Genomic DNA, 13036 nt, shown 5'->3' with positions numbered 1-13036 from the left:
GATAATGTTTTATGTCTTAGTACAACTGATCCTCTGCTGCGTGAAAGCCAGCAAGAAAAGCTTTAACAAGACAAGAAAACCCACAGCAGAGTCTAAAATAATAGTGTTACAAAAGTGTGAGCAGATTAAAAAAAAACATAAAAGGCTGCATAATAAAATAGAGGGGCTCATGAAAATAAAAGTTTAAGGCTAAAGTGAGACTAAATAGTCTCAAAGGGGGGACTGTAGAATAAAAAAAAAAATATATGCCTTAAACTTTGATTATTTTAGTTATAAGATGACATAACCGCTTTGTGGAGAATTGCTGGCTCTGTATAATAAAACAGATAAAAAAGAGTGTTTGTTCTTTATAACTCCTCTGCAACTGCTTCGCTCACCGCGGCCTTAAAGATAACAAAAAAATATGTACAAATCTGATTTCCAGGTACAAAAAGGAGGTTTGTGAACTAACCTCACCTCCCCTATTAGTTCCCATCCTGATTACAACAAAAAAATAATAAAGTAATATTATAGCCGCTTTTCATGCTAATTTCACTATATGATCACGTGAGTTGTAAACAACTGTTAAAAAGTATATAAGCCTCCTGATTTTGCTCGGGGGGGGGACCCCTTCCAAGTGCTTAAAAAATCCATGTCACTTTAGAATCCCCCCTACAGCTATAGTTTCTTTTAAATAAAAGCTTCTACTGACCTGACCCAAAAATATGCTGCGTGTGTTTCCACGACAACAGGCCATGTTAATGGAGATAAAAAGATTTTTTGTGTCACATCACTCACTTCTTTCGCTATTCTCAAATCATTCTAAAAGGACATCTCCCAAAATATCCTTCCTCCCCTTCACTAAAGGAATGGGAAGGGAAGACCCAGAAGCCCTCCCAGGAGGGGAAAAGAAGTCAGTGATTCATGGATGGCTGAGTCAGGCAGGACTACAGTTATTTGTTTTGACACTTCTAGCAACATCCTGATAAAGGGGCTGGGAAAAGAAAATAGGGGAAGTAACTAGAGGATGTGACTTTGCACAATTAAATCAGATCTCTCTGCTTAGGTAAGCAGTTATATTTAGGCTAACAGAAATGTTTTCCCAGAGATGCTCACTTTTTTTTCCCTTGATTCACCCATTCTTCTGCCAGCTGCTTCCTCTCCTGGGAGCTCAGCGCCAGCCCTTCTCCTGTTGTGCCATTCACTGTTTCAAACAGAACACAACACACTCATTAAGGTCTGGCCAACCTGCAGAAGCTGTGCCAATTTTATTCAAGGCATATCTTTACATTTTTAGAAAGCACTGATTTTAAAAAATGGTTCCTTTTATTCTATCTTGTACAGAACTGGAACTTTGGGCAAGAGCAGATCCTATAAGTTTAGATTATGCTCTCTTTCACTGAAAAGCACATTTTTATAATACTTCCATCCCCTTACTCCATCTCATCTTGGCTGACAAGACACAGTACACCTGTTTCCCATGAGAAGAGTCACAATGTAATTTCTAATAAAGACTTACCAAAAACATTTTTCACTCCCTGCTTATCTACCAGGTAATCCACATACTGACCAATCACAGACAGGTTAATTTTTCTGAAATAAAAGAAAATAAAAAAGGAAAGGCTATAAACAACATTTGTATTGAAGGAAGCCCTGTCCAAGTCCAAATACTAGTACATTTCTACCTAACACACTGGAAGGGACACAAGTATAGACTGTAAACCAAAAATCTCACATGCTTTCATTAGGATTTAAGGAAAACTCTGTACATGAAGCATCTAATCAGGATACTATGGACTGAGACTGCTGAGTCTAGAAAGTGTGCTGTACATCAGGGGTGTCAAACTCATCTGGCCCATAAGATGATCTGAGGGCCAGACTGGGACCCACCCCCTGTGAAGTAGCTATGATGCTAAGTCCAACCCATGTGCCATACACACAGCATGTGCCAGCCCCCAGGGCTGGCATAAGGTACATGCTGCCTGCTGCCCACAGCGCATGGGCTGGATCCAGCACTGCAGACAGCACAGGGCTTTGGTCCAGGGTACTGCATGCAACCTGTGCCCTGGACCCTCTGTGCCACCTGCACTGCCAGGTCTAGTCCATGTGCTATGGGCACCATGCATCCTGTACTGACCCTGGGGGCTGCATACCTGGGGGCTGCATAGCAAGCCTTGCGGCCAGCATGTGTTGCCTGACACATGCTGGACTAGCCATGCACACTGCATACAGTAGGGGCTGGCATGGGGCACGCGCTCCAAGTGACCACCCCTGCATGCTGACTCCAATGCCGGTGGGGTACTATGTGGAGCATGTGACCCATGTCAGCCCTCTGTGCTGTGTGCCACATACAGCATGCACTGGCCCTGGGGTGTGCTGTGCATATGGCCTCTGGGGCTAGCACGGTCCATGCCCTGCCCATAGTGCATGGGCTGAACATGTTACTGCACATGTTCCATGGGATCCAGGGCACAGGCTGCATGAATCCAGCCTGCATGCCACATGCAGTGCACAGGGCCAGGGCTGCTGCGTGGGCTCCATGGGCCAGTTCCAGTCTGCAGGCCATGTTTGACAGCCCTGCTGTACATGAAACCTAATTTGGGGTTTCTGGAGCAAGAGTCTAAGCCTAATGAAACATAAACCTAGATGTCATTGTTCTGTCATTGCTACAGGGTATTAAACACCGTATTTTTCCTCCAAGGTTTTAATACATACACTTTAAGCTTTCTGAATTCTTCCTCTCAGTCATGACCCTTTTAAATCCTCTGCCACAGTGGCCAAGCAAACTGACTCCTGGAAAGAGGTAATGAACATAGGTAGGGACCTACTAAAATTACAACAAGAATGCACTATGCAGCAGCTCCTTTAATCTGGCTATTTTCGATTCATGCTCCACCACCCTCCCTCGACTGGCAGAGGGGCCCCGGTGGCCTTGCTGCTTGCTGCTGATCAGCCAGGAGGAAAAAGCTACGGTTTTAAATATGCTGGGGTTTTTGCCTCCCAGCTGATCAGCAGCAAGCAGCAGGACCATCAGGGCCCCCGGCCAATCAGGGAAGGTGGGGGGAGGGGGGCATGTGGCAAAAATAGCAAGATTAAAGAAGCCACTGCAGGCATCAAAAATTCATAGGAATGTGGAAGTGGAAGGGACTTCCTGGGCCACTGAGTCCTGTCTCCCACTATTGCAGGCAACCACATCCTATAATTCCATTCACAAACTGATCGAGCTTCATGGTCAAACTCATTACAGTTTCCGACTCCACTTTTTTGGGAAGCTGTTCCAGAACCTTGTTGCTCTGATGGTTAGAAACACTTCTTCTCCTTTCCAGTTTAAAATGTAGTTACGGACAGTGCTTACACATTTGTTCTTGTCCCAACACTATCCTTTACCTTAATTCTTTCTTCTCCTTCTATGGGGGTACCAGCAATATCCTTTACCTTAACTCTTTCTTCTCCTTCTATGGGGGTTCACCACCAAATTTATAGATAACAATCAGATGCCCTTCTAAGCCAAATAAGCCAACTTTTTGCCTTCTCTTGCAAGATACATACTCCATTTCCCTGATCATCCTTCTCTGCACTTGTTAGATTTTGAAATGATCTTCCTTATATCTGGGCAACCAAAACTGAACAAAATGTTCCAGATTATGTTGTACAATGGCTTGGTATATCTCTATCTCTACTGGAAATACAGGTTTCCCTTGCTTTATGCTGTACATGCAATCCTGGAAAGCGGCGCATAACTCAAATTTGCATAAAGGGAACCCACTTTACAAAGTAACAAATAGGGATACATTCCAAGACCTCAACTGTACTGGCCCTCAGACCCATTTCTACCACTTTTACAAGACAATTTTGGTACTCACCAAAAGCAGACAGTACACACAAGCACAGTGTGATTGTACCGTAATGGGGGTGGCAACTACAGAAACGTGTTGCAGACAATGAGCGAGGAGCACAGATCCACATAGGAGACTACATTTTGGTGCGTATCACTCCCACAATGCACCGCACAAAGCAGCTGACTGCAGACTTCCACCACACCAATCACATAAGAGTGAATTTACCTCGCATATAACACATTTTTAGTATAAAAAGGGTCATCGCATAAGCATGAATTTGCACATACACAACACGCATAAAGCGAGGGAAACCTGTACCTTCTTTGATACAAGGTGGGACTGTTTGCCTTTTCACATCATATTGGAGACTGACAGTCATACTGTGATCAACTATTACCCCCAGGTTTTTCAGTTCTTCCTCATTTCTAACTGAAGAACTCCCAGCTTGTAGCATTAATTCATTTTATTATTCCCCAAGAGCATGGCTTCAAACTAGGTACTACTGATTTTCATTTCAGTCCCAACAGGGTTCATTCAGGCGGCTGACGTGAACAAAATGAATTCTAGGAAGTCTTTTTAGGTAGTCTTTCAAATATGACTCCAAAAAAATCAATGCACTGTCTCTTCTTTACTGCTCTTTACAAATGCAGAGATAAGACAGATTGAATTGAATTCTATTCTTTCCTCTACATCAACAGAACCGTTTGCAAAATTCCAATAATCTGCGCAAATTTAGGTTGGCTCAGGCACAATGGATTGTGCCTGTGTCAACACAGGATAATTTGTCCTTCAGAACTTTTATTGCTGGTGGATACATGAAAGAACAGCTTGTCTCCAAACTAGGCTGAGTTTGAAGAAAAAAAGGCAAGGGGAAATTATGAACTTAACTTTAAACTCAGTATGCTCACTACAGAAACCAGAGAGAAACATGGAACTGTATGGCCCAGAACTGGTTAAAAAAATGGTGACAAATTTCCCTTTCTGAAATATTTTCACTAGCTCAGCAGTGATCCATTTCTGCAGTCACAGAACTGAAGTGAGACCAGAGACTGGTTCCAACATCCTTAGTCAAAGTCTTTCTCACTCTCCCCACCCCTCAGTATTCCACTAGATGGGTCCAGGCTACCCAGTCCTGTGGTGTTACATTTCATTGGTTTGTATGCCTGTCGCTTATAGAGCACTTAAAAGTTATTTAAAAGAAGGTCACAGTAAAAATATTATTATTCACAGCTCCCCCTCCTATTGGATTCTTGGGTACTCACCACCTAACCTCTCCAAGGGATGGCCATGGTCTTAGCTCAACCACGATTGAGACTAAACAAACCACTTTCATCTGTCACAGAACATGCGTGTTTCTCATATTGTATGTTGTAGCTTAAGAAGCATTAACACTTGAATAGGATGCTCTTAAGTCATGAGAAAAACAGCACAACTCCTGATTCACTATCCTCCAGGATGGGGGGCGCATAACAACTTACTCTGGCAGTGTAAAGAGACTGTAAAGAAGGCAGGCAACATACCCTGCATCCCAACAGTCTCTTTTCAGCCAACATAGGGCTGACAGTAAGGATTCTGCACAAGTTCTGCTCCTGGCCCCTTGTTTAAGTTCCCCTTATGAGTCAGGGAGATGGGGAGACCAAAACACACCCTGATGACTACTCTGCTACCTGAGGACATATGGAAAGGAGAAATGAACAGTTCTGTGGTTATCCAGTTTATACCAGGAGCCAAGAAGCCCCTGCATTAAAGAAAGATATAGATGGCTTAAAATCATCTCTGCCTTTCCCACCCCATCTCACTGTCCTGCTTCAAATGCAAAGATGGGGTGACAGAGAATAGAGGCCTGAGAGTCAAGATTTCTTGTTCCATTTCTAGCTCCACTACACAGAAGCTGTTTGACTCTGGGCTACTTCTTCAGACCCTGATGTTTAGAACTGCTGAACATCTTTAACTACAGTTAAGGAGAATTGCATATGCTCAGCACCTATAAAAATCCAGCCAGTGGCTTCTGCATGGCAGTTTGTTACAATCAGGGTAATAATGCTTCTTCACCACATAGATGTAATTAGCTAGTGGCTGTAGAGTGCTGTAAATGCCTCCCATGGACATGGCTTGTACAACTGCACACAATTTCAAGGACTAAACAGATAGTATTTGCACAGCTGTTGACAAGTACCCAAGCTAGCCTTCATAATCACAGGATGCAAGCTGCTAATAGCATCTGTCAGCTGTTACCTTGAACCCTCTCTCTGCTCGCACAAAGACAGAATGGGGCAGGCTGTGTTCCACTTGTGACAGAGTGAAATCCTGAATGGTTTGTCTCTCTACAACCCCAGATTACATCTACTTATTTACAAGTCAGAATGATTTTCCCCATTCCCATGCCTGCAAACTTAGCCTGAGTTCTGAAAGTCTAGTTGGAAAGATTCTAACTTGTACTTTAAATACTTTATAGTAATCACTTGTTACACAAATGCTGTGCTAACAAATGCACAGCCTAGAATAGAATACCAGTCATTCTCTCACTACTGTCACACACGTATGCCCCATGATATATGTCAGGGTTGCCAACCTGGGGTACACATGTCACAAGTGGCACAGGCAACCTCTGTGTGGCACACCAAAAAATTAGAGCTGGAACAGGCAGCATCGTGGCAGATAAGGCAGAAAGCAGAGCAGCAGATTCTCAAGGAGCCCAGGGCAAGAAGCAGAAACAGAGCAGATCAGTAAGGGAGAGGAGACTGGAGTGGCACTCAGGGAGGATGTAGGGCTAATTTGTGAGATGCCTGCCAAAAAGGCTGGACCCCATTGCTCTGTGTCATCCATCACAGCTGGAATGGTAAAGATCATTAGAAAATTGACTTTTTTTCCCAATAAATAGTTGTAGACAAAGAAGTAGAGAAATAAGGTTCTGGGATAAAAGAGTACAGTACATTCATTCATTGATTCTGTTAAAAGTCAGGATCATAATGCTTCTTCAGCACAGGTATAATTAGCATTAACAGGGGCTTGCCAATTTTGACAGCACACCTTGTGCTGGTCCACGGTAATATTTACCCATCTGAAGTCAATGGAGTGACTGTAGCTGCTACAAGACCCTGCAACTTCTTTTGGGATGCCATTGCGCTGTGGAGATAAGTCAGAAAGAGACAAAAATATCTATATATTCCTTTGTTGACTGGAGAAGCAGATTCCGAGTAACCTCTGTTAATGACAAAGCTCTACAGTCAAAAGTCCAGAACAAGTGGAATTCACACATTTCTTGGTGGGGGAAGGGGAAGAGATTGTGTGGATCTTGAGAAAAACAAGCAAATGCAAGTACATATATTATAGCAGCAAAGGCTGAGCTTGGGGGAAGGTAGCAACCAGTCTAGGTAAAAAGCAAATATGTTACTACAATGTTTGTGTGTGCACATGTGTGTGCATGTGCATGCAGTTCTCCGTGTGGGTGAACGCATCTGCAGTTCTCTCTGTCTCCATGTGCCTATGTGCTTCTCTGTGTGCCTGCACGTGTTTCTCTGTATGTGCACATGTGCATGTTTCTCCATGTGTGCATGTGTTTATGTGTGTGCATGTGTTACTCCATGTGCGTATTTCTCTGTATGTGCATGTGTGCATGTTTCTCCACGTGCATGTTTCTCTGTGTCCGCATGTGTGCATTTCTCCACACACGTGCTTCTCTGTGTGCACGTGTGTGTGCGTTTCTCTGTGTGCACGCATGGGCGTGCGTGTTTCTCCAGGTGTGCGTCACTTCAAATCACACCCCTCTGGCACTGACAGCACTTCCATTGGGTCTCTGCTCGAAGCAGAAGTTTTCTATCAGACCTGGGGCCAAACCCCTCGGTGAGGGCCAGGGAAGAAGGCAGGAGCCCCGCACCTCAAGCAGGACAAGGCGGGGAGCAGGAAGTGGCCCGCACCCCCTCCCCCCAACCGCTTCCCCAGTGCAGGGGGTGCCCAGACCGGATCCCAGCCTGGCGGGGGGGGGAGGCAGGTAAAGTCAGGACCAGCCCGGGCGCTGGATCAGGGGCCAGCCCCGCCTGCCGGGACTCATGGCCCCCGCAGCCCCTCCGGCTGCCCTCACCTGCTCCGCAGCCGAGCAACCTCCCCGCTCACCGAGGCCTGAGTACTGAGCATGCCCGCCCGCCGCGCGCATGCCCACTGCCGGTTGCGTCGCCCCGCTCCGGGGAGCTGGAGGTGGACGTACTGGCCCGGGGATTCGCTCCAGGGCCCCGGGCCCGCAGGGCCACCTGCCCCTCTCCTGTGTACGCATGGCAAGGGCTGCCCACACCCTGCTGCTGCTTGTTCACTGTGGTGAAAGCTGGGGGGCTGGGGGAGGAGGGAGACAAGAGGCCGGGGCTTTCTGCTGTGGGCTTTGCTTCTCCCCCCCGCCTTCCTGATACATGTGTCAGGGTGTTTTTAAGCCTCCCTCGGAGGCACTTGGCGTTGGCGACAGCCGAGCTTGACTGGGCTGTGCCAGCGCTCCTGCTAGGACCAAAGCCGGAGGCTCTTGGCAGTAGCGGCCTTAGGGGAGGGCAAACCAGGCCCCCACGCCTTAGGAGGCCCTGAAATTTTGAACCTAGAATATAGCTCCATGTTAACAAACTCTTTCTTTGTAATATCAGTATTGTATAAGATACTGTCATTGCAGTTTCGTGCAATAGGGCAAAGTTAAATTGAAATTGAAAATGTCTGGCTTGCTTACAGGTCATCAAAATTAAGCCTCAAAGGGGCCCCAAATGACTGTTTAGCCGTGGGGTGGGCAAAATGCGGCCTGGGGGCTGGATGCGGCACGCCAGGCCATTCTATCCAGCCTGCAGGGCCCCTAAAAAAATTAGAAAATTAATACTTATCTGTTCCTGGCTGCCTATCATGCTGACCCCCGTGGCTTGCCAAAACTCAGTAAGCAGCCCTCTGCTCAAAATAATTGCCCACCCCTGGTCTAGCCCCAACACCCCTAAGGCCACCACTGTTCCTGGCTAGAGGGTCTTGCCCCTCCACTCAGCGTCAGATCGATCATTATATTTGGGGTCAGGAAGAAATTTCCACCCCCTGGGGCGTTGCCTTCTCTAACTGCGGTGTGGCCCTATGAGTGTAGGCTGACAACGTTTCATAGAAACATGACATTGCTTTACCTGCGGCAGGTTAGGGTGGTAGCTCCATGTTGTGTCAGGGTTGATGGTTGTCTTAGATACAATTTAGACTAGGGTTTGTGTGGGATGGTTTGGATAGGGATGGTCCAGCCTCAGGCAGGGTAGATGGCCTCTGGAGGTCTCTTGCAGCCTGATTTTTTTGTGATTTGTGGGGAAAAAAAATCACACCTCTCTCTCTTTGCCCAGCAAGCTGGGATCAGCAGGCATCCTGGCAGAGATTTCATTTTTTCATGGCTTCACAACTGGGGGTACTTAGATTAGTGGTTTACAACCTTTTTTTAGTCTCAAGGCATCTTGGGATAGGACTTGTGGTACACCTCAGAAAGTGGCAGCTCTCCGTTTTTGCTCTGTTTTGGTGTCTGAAAAAAGAACACAGCAGTTTTTCTGCTGCAAAGAACTCCAAATGACTGCAGCTATGGGTGTCTGTTTGAAATCTCTGGGTTTATCTCTTGAATCGTGTTGGCACACCTAGTGGTGCTAACATTGTGGGACCCCCTATGGCACTGCTGAAGGGATTACAAGACACCCCAGGCTACCAAAGCACCCAGGTTGGGAATCACTGATCCAGGTCACCTGCCAGTGCCACCAGTTTCTTCCGCTATTTGTATTGCTGATACTGTGAAATATCAACTGTAATTTTAAAAAAAATTAAATAATTTTACTTCAAAGGTAAGCGACTTTTCATTAGTACCCAAAGATGTTAGACTCTAAAATAATTGAAGTGAATAAACATTAAATCTTAAAGAATTATAGCCACAAAAAGTACAAAGCCATAGCAATGGCAGTCTCCAAACCTAGACTTTTTTTGATTGATAATGCTGTTATGTAATCAAAGAGCATCATCATCATCATCATCTTTATATTTGTAGCTCCATTAAACAGTACTATCTGTAATACAGTTACTTCTTTCCCATTTGCATTATGATCACATTGAAATAAGTAGAAAAAGTCATTTTCCTGCACTATATTCGTTTATAATATAAACTGCCCTTTGCTCAACCTGACCTCCAGTTACCTCTCAGCCTTCTACACCCCACTTCTCAAACATGTTGCTTTGGTTTTACCAAAAGAGGAAGAGATTTGCTGAAAGAAAAGTTACAACACAATGTTAAGAGATACAGTCTTAAAAAAGCTTATTCATTAGCTTATTCTTAAAGCTTTAAGCAAATTGCATAATATGGAAAAAAGCCAGCTCAATAAAACTTCACTAAATGCAGTTTACGTTGCTTGTAAACTCATCATTTGTAAATTGTAAAGATCATTTTAGATTCCACAGCACAGTATTAAAAAAAGAATGGCTACTTGTTCTACAGCAGCTGAAACACTATCATCTGTGTGGATCTGCTATGGATGAACATGTGCTCTATGCACACCAGTCTGGATTATTTCAGGTAACCCATATTCTATGTCTCTTCATGATCTCAAACAAGAGCATAAAGAATGGAGTGGCTGTAACCCTCCCTAAGCTTCGTTGCAATTCTAAGCCCATTATAGCTAAAGACTATGAGCAGGGTAGGAGGGTAGACCGTTGAATCCACACGGACTACATCATTTTGAAATGCTGCAGTAAGTGTAGGACAAATTACTGTTTTGTTCTTCTTGTATGAATCAGTGTGGACCCCAATCCCAGTGAGGAACAAGCATTATCCTGTCTAGATGGTGTGTCAAGGACTTACAGATGATTAGTCAAATAAGAAATGTAATAGCGCTCTTCCAAACTTGGCTTCTGCCATGGATGCTGTGTCAATAGTCTCATGTTTAACAAATATAAGTGAGTAACCATCTGTAGTTGTTTTACAAATCTCAGAAACTGGCACTTTTCTGAAGCAGGCCCATGTTTCTTGTGTGCTTAGCGGAGTGTGCACTGATGTTCAAGGAGAGGAATGCCAGTCATTTGGTAATACATACAAATTCATGGAGTGATCTAAGGGGAAACTCTCCATGAACATGATTTACCACCATGACCCTATCTGGGTTGTTTTCATGTGGGCTGCATATATCCCCCCCAAAAGGTAATAATGTGCAGCACCCATATATTATTGGTAATATTGGACTACAGCCAGTGCAAGGTGGTAAGGCAATTACCCAAGGAAGTACTTATCAGTCTGATCCCACACAGTCAAATTTGCTGAGATATTATCAGAGTGCAAATGGTTGAAGGAGGTTACTCTCTCCTGTATCTCAGCTGCTGTTTGGAGTAATACTCCATCTGTGGTAAGATGGTGTCAGGTATCTAGGTTGTAGACATATTGGTTTAGAGGAAAACGCAATCAGGGCTCATGGTAGAGGTGATATCTTTTGTTAGACCAACAAGATTTTTGCAAAAAAAATGTCTTTTTTTTTTTTGCAAGCTTTCAGGCACAAACACCCTTCATCAGGCATCGGAGCAAAGATTGTAAAAGTTCTCCTGGGTCAAAATGAAAGTTCATATTTCTGTGATATGAACCCCTGTGGTAAGATGGCATGTACTGCCATTGGGACAGAAGATAGTAGGGTTTTTGGTAGATTAGGTGTGTAGGTAGCAAAGATGAGAAAGGTTACTTTGGAGTCCTTGAGTGAAAGGAAGGCACTTTTCTTTTTCTTACTAAAGAGTTCAGCTCCTTGGAAGGGTATGTCCTTAGTCATGGCCTGCACTTCACAAGGGATGCCCAAAGTTTGGACCCTGATTGCCCTTCTCATGAAAGCTACAGCAACCATAGATTTTCTTACAGTTTCTGCTACATCTGTGTAGCTTGTAGGGTGGTTTTCACAATTAACCAGCTCTCTTTTATATTGTCTCTGAGTTCCCCTCTGCTGATAAACAGCCTCTTTCCTACATTAGAAAGTCAATGCTGGGTGAGGAACCTGAGTTCACTTCTCATAACGGAAGATATGGAAGTACATGTCTTAAATAGCTCTAGGCTTTATCTGTTGGTGTATTCTTACTCAAAAAGCAGATGCTCAAAAACCAACAGAAACTCTGGAGATCCAAGTGATTAGAAAATTTTACCTAGGATCACTTTTTGATGGATGTTTTCACTGGTGCTGGAGAGGCTAGAGTTTCCCACAAGGCTCCTTTTATTAAGGGGGTAGCCTGATCCTTCAGGTGATGATATCTTGAAAAGTGCATGCAGTATTTCAGAGAATACAGAAGTATCATTCTCCAAATGATACTGGTCTTTGTTGGTCTGAGAGTCAGACCAGCAGAGACTCCCTATGCCTGATGAAGGGTGACTGCGCCCAAAAGTTTGCTAAGAACTTTTTTCCAACTACTCAGTTGGTCTAATAAAAGATATCACATCTACTCAAAGAACCCTGCCTGCCTATGGGAAAATAAGGGTATTTTTATTTCTGAAGTTACAGAACAGTTGAAAAAACAGATTTGCAAAAGAGACTTGGTTGCAACTCAAGGGTATGTCTACACTGTAGTCTGCTTTCAGTACAGAGAACCTGTACCGGGTGTAAGTTACCAGCAGCTCAGATACTACAAAGTCTAGCCACAGCATCATGAATCTCTACCTGGGCAAACTTTGGGTGTCTTTCCACTACACTGTGGTCTGCAATATTATACCCTTAGAGTACATGCCACCTCTCTCCTCTGCAACCACTATGTGGTATAGTGGTAATAAAGTTTTATTAGCAAAGGGTTGAGATGGCTATATTAAACCTGGTTCATCCATTCCTGGGTCATGCAGTGCTTGCATGCAGATTAAATGGAAAAGCTTTGGTCCTTTCAAAAGTTTGATGTGAAGAATCAAATTTAGAAAATTGCGCAGAAAATTAACTTGCCATAAAAGAATTGACCACTAGGTGCCACTGCTATTACAAACTATAGACCCCAAATCCTTGTTAGGAAAAGAACTAGAGATTGTGATAAAGGGGATCTCTAATCAAAAGATTCTATTCTATTTTTTCTGCACAAATAGTTTAGCTTCTAAATTCAGATATTATCTTTTCCCTGTTCACAGAAATAATGTTAGTTAATGTTAGAACTGAGAATACATAGTAGTAATTAAAGGTACACAAACATCATAATAATGTTATATTTTTTTCTAGAACCAAATATTGCTATTTAAATCCAGGAAATTT

General features: G+C 44.0%; 1 protein-coding gene across 3 annotated transcripts in view; it reads right to left on the bottom strand.

Annotated features, from left to right (window-relative positions):
• Positions 1-7998, bottom strand: part of NPL (N-acetylneuraminate pyruvate lyase) — a 35585-nt gene extending 27587 nt beyond the window's left edge. The window contains exons 1-4 of one of the 3 annotated variants that reach the window (XM_019500224.2): positions 7900-7998; positions 6876-6944; positions 1499-1572; positions 1096-1183 (exon numbers count right to left, since the gene is read on the bottom strand). In XM_019500224.2, the coding sequence (XP_019355769.1) occupies positions 1096-1183; positions 1499-1572; positions 6876-6944; positions 7900-7952 (284 nt within the window). In that variant the 5' untranslated portion in view covers positions 7953-7998. The remainder of the gene's footprint in view (positions 1-1095; positions 1184-1498; positions 1573-6875; positions 6945-7899) is intronic. The other 2 variants (XM_006269645.4, XM_019500223.2) reach the window with 2 other exon arrangements.
• Between the last annotated feature and the right edge of the window lie 5038 nt (positions 7999-13036).

This window comes from Alligator mississippiensis, chromosome 5, assembly GCF_030867095.1.
Source record: "Alligator mississippiensis isolate rAllMis1 chromosome 5, rAllMis1, whole genome shotgun sequence".
Lineage (NCBI taxonomy): Eukaryota > Metazoa > Chordata > Crocodylia > Alligatoridae > Alligator > Alligator mississippiensis.
Note: the sequence above shows the minus strand (reverse complement) of the source record. Positions and strands in the feature narration are given on the sequence as shown.